Source organism: Pundamilia nyererei, unplaced genomic scaffold (genome assembly GCF_000239375.1).
Source record: "Pundamilia nyererei isolate P.nyererei 1_Seehausen unplaced genomic scaffold, PunNye1.0 scaffold00001, whole genome shotgun sequence".
Taxonomy (NCBI): domain Eukaryota; kingdom Metazoa; phylum Chordata; class Actinopteri; order Cichliformes; family Cichlidae; genus Pundamilia; species Pundamilia nyererei.
In genome coordinates, this window is record NW_005187402.1 from 8,481,148 (window position 1) to 8,496,152 (window position 15,005).

General features: G+C 42.0%; 1 protein-coding gene across 1 annotated transcript; it reads left to right on the forward strand.

Moving 5' to 3' along the window:
- Positions 1-1,691: 1,691 nt before the first annotated feature.
- dusp1 (dual specificity phosphatase 1) lies at positions 1,692-5,000 on the forward strand. The gene is made up of 4 exons (XM_005719688.2): positions 1,692-2,387; positions 2,617-2,762; positions 2,882-3,101; positions 3,772-5,000. Exons 1-4 carry the CDS (start codon positions 1,979-1,981, stop codon positions 4,125-4,127), a joined length of 1,131 nt encoding a protein of 376 aa, XP_005719745.1. The 5' UTR covers positions 1,692-1,978; the 3' UTR covers positions 4,128-5,000.
- Positions 5,001-15,005: the final 10,005 nt, after the last annotated feature.

Here is a 15,005-nt window from a genome sequence, read left to right on the forward strand (position 1 = left end):
CACCTCTTACCTCAAGAAAGTACAAAACTGATTCACAGGGTTGCTTTTGTTTTGTTCTGGCTGTCTGTCTTAACCTCTTAGTCAGGTGTCCCGTTTCTGCCTTAACTATAACGCCTGTTGCTTCATAAGTGGAAGGAAGGCGGATTTGCTGCAAGGACAAAATGTTTGGGTACAGACTGTTTTTGGAGACTGTTTGACCCTACGTCCTTGTGTTGTGTGTAACATTCCTGCTTTGTTGCAAGCTCCTCACAGGCTCACACTCGTGTGAGATGTGACTCATCTCACATGAGTGTGAGGTTAAACCGGCTGGAGAGTTTTTCTGCACTCAACCGTGACTGGTTACCTTCCTCTGCCTCCTTCCATTCTTAGATAACAAATTCATTTTTTCACCCCTCCTTGCTTGAAGTCAAAGGGACGCTCAGGAACAGGACAGGTGTGAACTCACCAAGCCTGAAAGTCCACACTCAGTCAGGTTAAAGTCATAATGACATCATGACCTATTTGATAAAACAGTGTGACAATTAAAGAAAAAATGTAAATATGTTAGGTGACCTAATTTTTTTAATAAGCGACTGTTATGGTATCCTAAAGTCCAGTGTTGTAATATCACACGTTCACCTCTGCTTGGTAAATGTTTGTTTCACAACCAAACAACCGTGACGTGTGTCTGCTGTTCAGTTTCAAGACAGTAGGGCTAGTCAACAGACACACGGTCTCTAACAACAGTGATCTTCCAGCTTCCTTATTATGAAAGAGAAGTGTTGTCCGTACTGAGTCAGCAAACCACAACAACAAATGAAAAGGGTTTCCCAGAGCTTTTTGTTTGTTTTGTTTTTTTAAAAACATACTCTCATTTTGACTTAAACAGTTCATCATGTCACCCATCTTTTCCAGTTAGATCATGGATGAAACAAAAGTAGCTGGTCAAGAGATCTCCATCTGCTGTTGCCTTCCTGGCAATCCACTGTTTTGTTTCTAAGCATGTGGAAATTTACTGGACTTCAGATTTCTATATAGTGATTAACTTTTATGGTTAGCCGTTGCTCTCGGGGCATTGAACACTATGTACCGCTGACTAATAAAAACAATGTGTAAACTTTTATGGCACCCGTGGCAGATATCTATTTATTATCTTGTTATTTGTCAACTCTCAGATGAAGAGGCGAATTTAAAATCTAATTAAGCAATAACATCATGGAAAGGTTTGGCAAATTCCTCTTTTTCCTGACATGCAGATCTTCAAATTAGGACTTTACATGAACCAGAATTAAACAATTAAAAACCTTTAAGACACTGGCAGCATGCACTGAAATAAACAATCATAAAGCACCTATTATAAATTACTGCATAGGACAAATAGATGTGTAAACACTTAGAAGGCTGTAAATTGGTGTTAATTGTACTTTTAATTTGGTGAATTAGCAGCCTAATGTATTAAAGTAGAATAGCTTTATAACAGTTTAACGTTGACACACTGAAGAAAGAAAACACATTTGCCGCTAATGATTAAAGTTGGTCAACATCGCGTGCCCGCGTACGTGCAGGACGCGTACAGAAATGTCCTGCTTGTGCGCGAGCCTTCTTTTGCCCTCGTGCACACGGTACGGTCGGCGATGACGTTCGCAGAATTGGCAGACATCCAAGAGGGCGGTCCCCTTGACGTCATTGAGCTCTCATTCACAACCACGGGTTTATAAAAGCGGGCTGAAAGGCACTGGCAAGCAGACGCGCTCACTATAACATTTAATTTTTTTTTTAACTTAAGAAGACAAATAAAAGCCTGGGGCTGCCGAATAGGCTACTCTAAAGAAGAAGAAAGGACCAGTTTTAAGATCGTCTTAAAACTTTTTCATGTTTTTGATTTTTTCTTTTTAAACAAGCTAACCGGAACAAAGGACTCCGCGCTTCAAATAACACTTGGACGAACAACCTTTGTTAAGTCGGCTCAAACCTAAGTTTTGTCTTCCGTCGTAACTTTATGTTTTTGGATTTAACATTTCTCCCCCGCCGTACTACTATGGTCATAATGGAGGTTCCCACTATCGACTGCGCTTCCCTCCGTGGTTTGCTGGAGGGTGAAGTCCTGGGCTGCCTAGTGCTGGACTGTCGCTCTTTTCTATCCTTCAACTCCTCTCACATTTCGGGCTCCACCAACGTGCGCTTCAGCACCATAGTGCGCAGGAGGGCCAGGGGCGGTCTGGGACTTGAACACATCGTCCCCAACGAGGATATCAGGAACCGGCTCCTTTCCGGGGAGTACCAGTCTGTGGTACTGCTCGACGATCGCAGTTTGGACTTAAGCCAAGTGAAGAAAGACGGCACAATGATGCTTGCTGCTACAGCCCTGTGTCGTCACGCCTGCGGTGCCAGTGTTTTTATTCTGAAAGGTAAGAAAACTCCGAGTTTTAAGTAGTTTAAAGAGTTGTTTTACTGTTTCCTGACAACGAGGTCAATAAATGACGATTACACCTGTCACCATAACAGCTGGTGCTTGGAGTAAACGATGTTCCAAAATAGCACCATGAGCAGCTGTCACCTTTTTGGAGAGCTGTATTTAAAACGTCTTTGTTGAGATGTGTGATCTAACCTTGGTGGTTTCTTTTCTGTCCTTTTTAGGCGGATTTGAAACATTTTCTACAGAGTATCCAGAAATGTGTACCAAACCCTCCCCTCCACAGGGACTTAGTTTGCCTCTAAGCTCCAACCATCCTGACAGTGCTGGTACCAACAGTAGCCCTTGCAATACACCGCTATATGACCAGGTTGGTATTTTATTGTAGTCAAAGATTAAAAAGCAAAAATAATCTCAGTTTCTGTCACTTTCTGTCTGTTGGACTTTTATATTTATGACTGATTTTTTGTTTTTGTTGTGGTTGTCTAGGGCGGTCCAGTGGAGATCTTGCCTTTCCTTTACCTTGGTAGTGCTTACCATGCCTCTAGAAAAGACATGCTGGACATGCTTGGCATCACCGCTCTAATCAATGTGTCTGCCAACTGCCCCAACCACTTTGAGGACTCCTTCCTCTACAAGAGCATCCCTGTCGAGGACAACCACAAAGCTGATATCAGCTCCTTTTTCAATGAGGCGATCGAATTTATCGGTGAGTACATCATCACGTTTACTCTCTTCGCACGCCCTTTCTGCTAAATCAAAGCACCTAGCATAGTTGTTGATGAGGAGAAACACAAACACCAAACCCCTTCCCCCAGATTTAAAAAAAAAAAAAAGTTCCCTCCAAAATCGACCAGCTGGCTCGGCACAGGCTCCCTGCTCAGGCACAATGCGGTTACATCATTGCCACCTCCCAGCCATAGAAAATAGGATGCCCCCCCTCCTTTTTTTTTTTTTTTTTTTTTTTTTTGATCAATTGCGAAGCAGCAGCTCCAAGCTAGTTTGTGGTGGGTAGACTGGCTGCTTGAATAGCTCCCTCCACACTGCTCTTTGTTCTGGCCAAACAAAAGGCAGTTTCTCCTCACTCAATGTCAGTTTTCCTCCCAGATCAATACAGCCAGCAGGGGTTTATCCCCCTTCTTTTGTGCATTCAGTCTGCCTCCTTTGGTAGCGGCCCCCACTGGCTCGCACCCTGCTCCGCCATTTATTGTGTTCCTGTGTCGTAATGAGCACTGGCAAATTTTAATAGAATATCAAAGTGTTGCAAAGACTTTGGTGCTTGTGGTTTCCTGTGACAGCCAGGAGTTCAGCCCTGATACAACCTCGCAGGTGTTTACACTCCACTAACTTTTCTTTCCCTTTCTCTTTCTCATCTTCAGACTCTGTGAGAAACAAAGGAGGCCGGGTGTTTGTTCACTGTCAAGCCGGCATCTCCCGCTCCGCCACCATTTGCCTCGCCTACCTCATGCGGACCAACCGCGTGAAGCTGGACGAGGCCTTTGAGTTTGTCAAGCAGCGCCGCAGCATCATCTCCCCAAACTTCAGCTTCATGGGTCAGCTCCTGCAGTTCGAGTCCCAGGTCCTGGCCTCGTCGACGTGCTCGTCAGAGGCTGGCAGTCCAGCTATCGGCGGCAGCAGCACAGTATTCAACTTCCCCGTCTCCATCCCCGTGCACACTTCTGCCGGTCAGCTCTCATTCCTCCACAGTCCCATCACCACGTCTCCCAGCTGCTGAAGAAAGGGTTTGTCAGCAGACACTTTGTTTGGACTTGAACGGCAACTCGAGCGTGACTTCACAAAACTGCGCTTCTGATTATTATCCATTTATGGTGATGCTGGTATCGCCTTACAGAAGGGGCACCTATTGTTTTCAGGGTCAGATCATTTGGCTATGTGATCTGCTGGTCAAATCTCTGTAGCCTGGCTTTTCATCATTTCAAAGGGATGTTTGAGAACCACCATTTGAGTATTGATGTTTAAACTGAGAAATGTGAAAATTAACCACACTTTCTAACCTGAATTACTTGGGGAAACAACTGACAGGATAGTTGTGTTTAGTCTTATATGGGAAATCCTTTTTTTTCCTCCTCCATGAGGCAACTGCTTCTGATAATCATAATCATTAAGAGAGAGAGGGCTGTAACAGTTGTCTCAGGAATGTTCATTTACCCTCTCATATGTTCATTTGCTTTCTATACTGGTCAAAGAAAGCAATATTGATCTACTCCCCAACATGGCATGGAAGTCTCTCCTTCCTTTGAACAATGAATGTATCCCCTTCTTTCTAGGAGTAGATGTGCCAGAAATCTTCATAGTTAGATTTAGAGTTGAACAGGGGGCCGTTTCAAATGCAAATACTTGCCTCACGAGACATCATGAAGCCATGGCGATCCTGACATTTTGGGGAAGCTGACCGTGAAATACCTCATGTATGTGTACTGTGTGCTGCAGCACGAAGATGGACGGAGCCCCGTAAGACTACTAAAATGGGGCCACATAGTCCTCTTTGACTGCATTATGACGTATTTATTAACTAAAGTAATATATTTCTATCTATTTTTGGAAATGTTTGTTTTAATGTTGTTTTTATACAAATGAATAAATCTCATTTGACTTTTTTTAAACATGGTTGCAGTGTTGCATTTTCTCTCCCCCCCCCACCACCATTTAACACTCATCTCTTCCATAATGTGAATCATAACAATAATCAAAGATTTCCAGGTCACTAACGCAGGGAATATCAATTCAACAGAAAAATACACACTCCCCAGCCTCTATGTTATGTACACCTGAACTGCCTAATGCAAATATCTCATCAGCTAAACACATGGCAGCAACTCAGTTGGTAGTAAACAAGATGAAGACATGGATCCATCCTGCCTTGGTGGTTTCGGGGTGTTGCAGAGATTTTCTCGGCCCACTTTGGGCTCCCAGCCTACCTAAGTACTGACCATCCCCATCCCATAATGATCACAGTGCACTCATCTTTGGCCCTCTGACAAAACCTTTTCATCATATTATTTTAAATCCCTATTTTTTAGTTATTTATGGTTATGACTATCTATACAGGGAGCCATCCACACATCTTCTGATGGCTTCCTTACAGCCATGTAAACAAGTTCAACTCATGACACAGAGTTTACTGCACTCAAATGCCCTCCACATTCACGGAGTCCAATAAAGCACCTTTGGAATGATGGTGGAACAAGAGATTTGTATCATAGATGCAAACTGTGTGATGCTATCATGCCTGTATGGAGCAAAATCTCAGAGGAATGCTTCCTGCACTTTGATAAATCTATGCCAAGAAAAATGAAGGCAGTTCTGAAGACAAAAAGGATGTCAAACCCACTACTAGCAGTGTGTACCTCATAAAGTATCCAATGACTCTATAACTCATTTATAAACATGTTTGCTTATGTATGAAAGAGCCAGTTTCCCATTCTGGAAAATCAAACTCTACACGTGTGTTTGTGTGTTATCGTTTTCATTTATTTCTCTCAAATCATTTAGTCCATTAAAATTTCAACAAATCAAGAGTTAAATATCTTTGCGTTAAAAAAAATAAACCAAAAAAAAAAAGGGCAATAAAAAAGGAACTTTTTAACCGGAAAAAAAGTTGGTTTTCATAGTGTGAAACTACTTTATTTTGGATGAAAAGAACAGTAGAAGAGGAACATTTATATTCCACCTAAACAAAGCTGATGGGAAGTGGTCAACTGCCGTGTTCAAATTATTTTTCTACCACCCTTCCCTGTTTTGTTCCATGTGATGGAATCCTCTATCTTATATCTGCATAAGGATTCGACCAAAATAAGAAGCATGATGTCATGGCGTCAGCCATTGTTCAGGCCACGCTCCCCGTCTATGAACCCCTCTGAGGCCGGGGCAACAGCAGGAGGCTCAAAGAATCAGCTAAGGAGCACCTCCCTCTGCTGCCACAATAGGAGCAGCTGCAAGGCGTTTGGGAAAAGTGTGACAACTAAAGAGCATTCAGGGCTCAGTCAAGCAAAGCCCTTGTATCCCCTGCCTCAAATTTAAATGAGGAGGTGGGGACTAAGATAGCCATGAAAGGGAAAGGAATATGTTTGGTTTGCAAATTAGCCAAAACATTGGCTGTAACCCACGGCTGGGGTGTGAGAAAAAGGAGACAAACTTCCTGTGGAGGTGATGATGGTGATGATGGTGATGATGACGATAACGACGAGCCCCCTGAAGCCTTCGATACAAACTCACTGTCTGTATTCATTGAAGCCCAGGTTTCGGGGGAGTGTGCACTGATGTCTTATCTAACAGCAATGCAAATGTAGTCTCTGACAACAACCATTACCAGTGACGTGATGGCTCTGCGATCAAAGGCTCATTCATTACCACACCACCACCATCAGGAAAGCGTTGGGGGTTTTTTTGAGAGGGGGGAGACATATGTGAGCCCCCTGCCCTCTCCCCCCATTCCCACAATCACCTCCACACCACACACACACACGCACATCTCCTCCAACAAGCCCCCCACCCCCCGCTTTTGCATCGTTAGAGTTGCCGTTGTAATGTGGGAGGAAGGCAGGAGCGTGTATTTTTGCATGTGTGTGAGTCGTTGTGTGTGATCTGATGCAGATCTCTGGAGAGTGGGGGAAGCAAGGCCCCAGTCAACTGCAAGGTCAGGGACATTAAAGCGCTGTGACTTTTGAGTGTGGGTGAGAGCGATGATTCAAATGTGAGAGCGAGACAATTTAAAAGAGCTTTCAAAACGACACATTTCGTATAAGAATAGAAAGCGCCACCTTGACTATCGTCTTCATTGTCTTTTCACACCCTCTGGTTTTAGCTCGGCATCAGTCGGACAGAACCGGCCATAACGTCATTTACCATTTCCACTAACTTGCCAGTTGACTCTCCCATTTAGCAGCTGGGCTCTGACTCACCTTCAAAGTCGTTTTAATGATCACAATTCCAAGAAAAAAAGAGAAAAAAAGTAGTTATGTAATTTGTCAGACACAGCTGCCATGTTCAAGAAGACACAGAATCCCAGCCCTCCCTATTACATCAGTCAGAGCAGATCACATCAGTGAGACTTGACTGTTGCTTCCACACCACTTGAGAGCGTATGAGTGTATTCATACCTTTAATAAATGACAGTGAAGTCTTTGCAGAAAGCCTATCCGAGTGAGTAACCTATTGGTTAATGTCTTATCATACAAACCTTTAAATTCAGTCAAGTATCGTCTTGATGCATGCTCAATCATGCAGGTAAGTAAATCTCCAAAAGTTGATTCTGTTCATCTGGACGTAACGTTTTGTGGGAGAAACGTTTCGTCACTTATCCAAGTGACTTCTTCAGTCTCCGCTGACTGCAGGTTTCCCCAAATCTTATAAACAGTACATTTGCATAATGACTGAAACCAGCCCACTGAAGGAACAATGGGCTGGGAGGTCAGTTCTGCAATCACAGCATTGTAAAATGGTGACAGATGTACCCTTAGGCCCCTTCCTCGATTCAGAGATGGTCTTTCCCTTTTCACGTAAATGGCCTCCTTGACTCTTCGCTCAAACCAGCCTTCCTCCCTGTCCAGGATGTGTACATCCTCATCCTTGAAAGAATGTCCACTGGCCTGTAGGTGTAAATAGACTGCAGAGTCCTGGCCTGACGAGGTGGCTTTTCTGTGGTGTGCCATCCACTTCGCCCAGGGTTGTTTGGTTTCCCCGATGTATAAATCCTGGCAATCCTCCTGGCACTTAACGGCGTACACAATCTTACTCTGTTTGTGTCGGGGGACCCGATCCTTGGGGTGGACCAATTTTTGGCGCAGCATGTTTTGGGGTTTAAAAGCCACAGAGACCCGGTGTTTAGAAAAAATGCATCTCAACTGCTCCGATACTCCTGACACATACGGGATCACTACAGGTTTCCTTCTCTTTTGGATCGGCTGGAGCTTTCTTTAGGTGCCTTCCCAGCTTTGACAAAAGTCCAACTGGGCCTTCTTGATGTGCTGCTGTAAGACTGGGGAAACCTGCAGTGAGCTGAGACTGAAGAAGTCACTTGGATGAGTGATGAAACGTTTCTCCCACAAAACGCTACGTCCAGATGAACAGAATCAACCTTTAGAGATTCAGTCAAGTAGTACCCTCTACCCTCACAGCATCATTTGCTGGTTTGCTGGGCTGCTTCTATAGAAGCCAACCGAAGAAATTAAAGTTTATTTTGGTGACATACAGGTTAACTGTCATGTTAATGTCACTGGGAAATGTTGTTCATTGATAGCTGGTACTGGAGAACGAGAAGGTTTACCATTTGCTCTACATAAGGTTTTGCTTGACCACAAAGCACACATTTGTCTTGTAATTTCAAGAATAATCCATAAGGTAACTAAATAACTCAGACGTCCCAATCACCGATCTTGTGTTGAAGACATATAAAAGAAAATTAAGGTTCTTGATATTAGCTTCTCTTCATTTGCTACCCATTAAATCTGAATATATACCAAATTTGTGCTGAATATATTAAACCATTTTAGAGACCTCATAGTACCATATCTCCCACATAGAGCACATTGTTCTCAGACTTATTTAAGACTTATTTTGTGGTTCTTAGGATATTTAAAAGTAAAATGCAAGGCAGAGCTTTCAACCCTCAGGACCCCTTTCTTTGGAACCAGCTAGTTTGGATTCAGCAGACAGACACTCTCTACTTCTAAGATCAGGCTTACAACTTCCCTTTCTGATAACGCTTATAGTTAGGGGTGGGTCAGGTGATCCTGAACCCTGCCTTAGTTACACTGCAATAGCCCTAAACTGCTAGGGGCTTTCCGCCAAGCGTTTCTTCTTCACTCACCTTTTTTCACTCTCTGCGTTTATACACCACTCTGCATTGAGTCATTAGCTATTATTAAACCATGGCTCTCTTCCACAGTGTGTCTTTTGTCCTTTCTTCCTCCCCTCACCCCCCCACCAGTCACAGCAGATTTCAGAGAGCTTTCTTCCTGTTAAAGGGAAGTTTTCCCTTCCCACTCTCACCAAATGGTTGCTCATATGGGGTTGTCTGATTGTTGGTGTTTTCTCTGTATTATTGTTCGGTCTTTCCCTTACAATATAAAACGCCTTGAGGTGACTGTTGTTGTGATTTGAGATTTGTTGTGTCATTAATAATACTGAACTGAACTGGATTGAATATTGCTGTGACGTGCTTTGTTGAAGAGAAGGTGACCACAGAGGAAGCCCAAGAGCAAAAGGAGGAACAGAGAAATGCTGGAACATTAGGGGGACTTTGAGATATCCATTAGAGCACTTCTCTTTGGAGTCCACCAGCTACCCTGCTGTTTTTTAGTGCTTTGTAAAGAACATTGTAACTTGTGTTAAAAGGAAGTAAATACATGTATTAAGACCAATCAAACTGCTATGACAAAAATAATATTATTCATCTAATCACCATTTTTCATGTTTGGGGACACAGACATGCCACAGAGTGAAGATACTGGAAACCACAACCTTACCCACATCTTTAGAAGTGACTTTTAGTGTGTCAGGAGTCTGTAATGTGAGTAATTACAGAGTAATTACACTTGTCACTCTTCATCACACCTTTAAACTGGATTTCGCAAGTGTGTCTTTGTAACAGCCGGCACGCTCACAAAATCCCAAGTGAGAAGATTTACTCCACACATTGATGTCACTGCATAGTATGCACCTGCAGTAAATCAGTAAGAGGATTGCGACTATGACGGGGCGGCCTCTGAAACATCCTGTGTCTGAGGCATTGTAATGCCTTGCTCTAATCTTTACGTCAGCGCCCACAGGCCCCATCTGCTGGGTCAAATCTTTTACCGAGACACTGTCGAGGACAGGCCGCATGAAAGAGGCCAATGTGCCAAACTGGAAAAAAAAAAGAAACTGCTTCAATAGCCACTTAATGGACAGAAAGACCCAGCAAGAGGGTGATTTATGTTGTAAAAGCTGCTATGCTTTTTTTAAACTTCCAGCATCCGTGACATTCCACATCATAGAGGTCAGACAAGCGGCTGTTGCGTGACAGGAGAGGAGATAAGGTCAGATTCCTGGCATGATAACCAAACACTAACTCAAAGAATTTAAGGACATTATGTATAGCTGCACTGAAGCCAGCAGGACTCCCCTTCCTTTAACTGCCCCTCCTAGAATGTCAGATAAGAGAAGTAAAAGATGTATGCGGGATTTTTTATTATAATAAAACAATTATATGGAATAAACAAGGGTCAAAACATTGCCTCATTTTAAAGTCCCCCATCCATAAAAATAAATAAAGAAAACCAAATCTGCATATCTGCCAACTTTTAAGCACTTATTAGCACAAAAACTCATCAAACGCAGGCAGGAGGAAGGCACCCATCATTCCACCCTCATTCACCCCACAGGCACTGAACAGAGGCTGTATTTTTCCACTCACTGAAGCGTCGTCAGGTCTGTGTTCACAAGCAGAAATGAGATCCTGTGTTGGTTATTCAAGGAATGCTCGGCATCCTGTCTTCTACGCTGACTGCACTCTGGGTGGATGATGTCACACCCAAAGAACATGTAGGTGTAGATAAGGATCTCAGAGGTGCACGCAGATGTGTTTGCCTGTTAAAAGTATGCCCATATTTCAGATGAGACTTAAGAGAATTTTGAGGCCGGTTGAGTCTTTGCCCAACAATGAGAAATCTGATGAAAACAAGTCTTTGCTTAAAAACGTGTGCAAGTATTGGAAAGATAAATAAAGCTTTGAGCATTTGGGCAGAATATGGTACTCACTGAATCTAAACCGTGGCCCTCTCATGCATACAAAAGCTGTAGAAGGTCCCACGTGACTGAACTATGAAAACTTAACTGATGATGCAGTTTGCTGGAGGAATAAGAAACTGATTTTCAGGTCCAAGTCAAGTGACAATACTTCATGTGAGGTCATACAGAGTACTGTAAATGGGTCAAAATGTGTTCAGTTTTGTCCTAATAGTTGATCTTAGTCTTTTAATGAGCAACCTAAAAGTTCAGACACAACAAGAAGCATCCCAACTTGAAAGGCAACCTGTGTGTGACGGTATTGTGTAGGAGCAGTACAGTATATCAGCTTTCTTCCTATACATTATTTGCAGTTACAGTTATGTTTTCCAGTCATTGTTAAGCTTTTTTTTTTCAATCACGTGTTCCCACATCACACGAGAATGTTTGAAAGTGGTTGCAGATGGACACATGATCTTTGCGTTGTATTAACATGTCCTCTTATTCACTGATGACCTGTTTAAAGCTGTCTTTTGTCATCGGTGGGATCGTCTGTTCAACGACGTTCATGAATTTGTGTATTCAGGAATTAGTCTGTGATAGTTGACTAAAGGAAGTGAACAAAAAGTATGTTAAAACACAAGTCCAGAGAAGATGCAGAGGGGCTTGTCACACAAATGAAATGAAAGGATACTCAAAAGGAGTTCTGATTCTCACTGAGTGTGTGCTCATTGGGTGTGAGCGCCATCTTGAGGAAAACACTGCGTGTTTCACCACTAAGACGCGCAACCTGTAACTGGACTAAACAGAACGTAGGAGCGTACGAGTTTTTGCCTTCAGCATAAAAGTCATATTTTCATTTTGACTTAATCATCCCACATGATCTGAAAGGCTGAGGTTTCCAAGGGACCACAGAGGTTTTAAAATGATCAGTGTGGGTGTAGAAAATCAATAACCCACTGTCTAACACAGATGTGGCATTCATGAGTCTAACCTGGGGATTCACACTAACATGACATCATTGTCATTATGCAATTTTTTAAATTTTTACTTTCATTATTCAAATTGAAGTTAAAATTCGGAAAATACCCCTGAGCCCCACAGACAGAAAGTGCTGAAGTAAGCTGGATAAAGCAAGAGACAGACTGAACTGCTATAGGTCCAACTCAAGACATTTCCGTTCAAACTGTAGACTTTCTAGCAGTTAATGAGTAACTGTGCTGTAAGACTGCTGATGAAGGGCAATGTGACCACTTCAGTAATCTGTATTGGGTAGAGTTAATGATCAACTAGAAATGAAACATTGATTAGCTTAAGGTTAAAATAGGAAAGGGTAACAACACAGAAGATTAAACAGAAGCCTAATATGCTACTATTCCAATGTTTGGAATAGTAGCATTTTTTAAATAAAAAACACACCAAATTGATTAGGAATTTTGAAAACATGGATTATTTGTAATTGGTAACATTTACACATGTACATACTTTTAGTAGGAATCACTCCTGTGTCCTAATGACAAGTTTAGCAAGTTATATGTTTGTTATAAGTATTACTATAGGCAATCCAATACAAAAATCTACCAAAATATAAAGATATAACAGAGTGATGTATAATACTTTATAACGGGAAATAGAACGGAGAAATCTTTGTTTAACTACAATAGAAAAAAATATCAGAGAGTCTGGTGGAAAACTGATTAATAGGAAAAATATATCAGAATCTTTAGTTTGAGAAATGATATTTGCCACATGAGATGTGGAACAGCTGGCACATTCATAAGCCCTTGGAAGTCTAACTCAAGTGATAACCCTACCTTAATGATAGATTTTGTCCCGTCTTCCTGCCCTCACTACCAACCAGAGACGGTTGGTAGTGGTAGATACGGCTGCCCCTCCACGAGCCTGGTTCTGCGGGAGATTTCTTCCTGTTAAAGGAAAGTTTTTCTTCACCACTCTCACACTTTAGGGGATTGTCTGATTGTTGGGGTTTTCTCTGTATTATTGTAGGAACGTTACCTTACAATACAAAGCGCCTTGAGGCTACTGCAGTTGTGATGGGGCATAATAAATAACACTGAATTGGACTGAACTGAACTGAATTGAAAGGCAGAAAGGCAAAGCTAAGTTTTTGATGTTTTTCAGTAACATCAGGGGTGTAATGTTACATTGTGAGCTGCATACAGCCCACTTTAATCTTGAGTGGGCCAAACCAGCAAAAATCCTCTTTCTGTCAGTGTAAAGTTGTTTAATTACACATTTATTCCTCTTTATTATATAAAAAATTAGTTTTAATAGTACTTTTCAGTTTTTCTACAGGATAGATAAATACTGCTATAGCAAATAAGTAAACTGTTGTTTATCTATTGGGTACTTTGGTGTAGTATGAATGACAAGATCGTTCTCAATAGGAAAAGCTGTAAAACCCATGGAAATACAGTTAAAGGTAAAACATCTGTGCACTCATTCACGTTTTCCAAAGCTGTCTATGCTGGGTCTATTCTGGCCCCCGGGCCTTGTGTTTTACCACCCTGACTTAAAGTCATCATTTTCTGTTTTGCTAACAGTTTAACAAAAATAATTAAAAATAATTTTTAACTCTAATAAAATACTATATATTATAAAAACAAAATCAATATAAAACCAACAAAAAAATGGAAACAGTTAAGATAGGAATAAGGAAGTTTGGACCAAATAGAGCCCCACTTATTTAGACCCACAACTTCACACAGATGACCTCACCCAGATGTCAGTGAACTTCCCCTAATAGAAAGAAAAGAAAAACACACTGGCAAAACAATAACAGGATGCAGAATGATACACAACAGAAGGCAGTCAGTCCATTTCGCGGCACAGTGTCATACCATGTGTCTGTCGCTTGATAGGACCCAGTTTATTTCCATAGCAGGACACCAGCCCAAAGCACAACTTCAAACTATGTAAGGACTCTTTGGAGAAGAAGTAGGTCAGCTGGTGTTCTTCAAAGTGAGAGGTCAGCAGTGACATTACTGGAGCTCAGCAGCTTGTTCGTATGATATATAAACAAAGTTTGATGGAAAAAATAATGTATTGACTATCGGCTCACTGATTTATTGATGAAAAAAGTAAATTCTAAATTGACTTGTTCTTATATAGCACTTTTTACTTGAGCACTTAAAGCCTTTTATAAAACATGCCTCCTTCACTCAGTTAGTCAGTATCTTGCCCAAGGATACTCTGGCATGCAGACTGCAGCAGCCAGGAATAAAACCACCAACCTTCCAGTTAGTGGAATAGCCCCCCCCAAAAATGTAATACAGGAAAAACAGCTCGCTTAGCTAACAGAAACCCTTGAGCTTTCAGCTTTCATACATGGCTTTCAGGTTTGACGATAAATGCTGTTGGGGTTCTTGTAGCCTTTACCTACTTACTAAGCCTTCTTTACCTTGGCAGGAGTTACAGACAACATTGACAATTAAGCTCAAATTTTAGCATTTACTCCTCATTTCTTCTGCTTTTACATATTTAAAAATCCCTCACCATGGCAGCTGTGTTTAACAAAGTATTAAACAAACTTGAAGTCCAGTATCATAGCAAAACCAGAGAGCACTTCTAACATGTTATAAATCCACTGAATCCAGTTTTCCATTATTTGCCCTTTGGCAGAGCTGCTTTTGAAAACAAATAATTTTCCCTCCAAACATTAACACTGTCTCGCGCCCACCTTTCAAGGTCGGGGTTACTGCGCACGCCCACTTCCCTCTTTTAGAAACTGCCGTTTGGGCTGCAAAAGAAAAAAAAACAGAAGAAGAAAAAAAAGCCTCCCTACCACGTGTGTATAGCTAACGGTCCGCGCGCGCATACTCACACACCTTCCGCACGTGCTAACGTCCTTCCCTTCCCGGCTGGG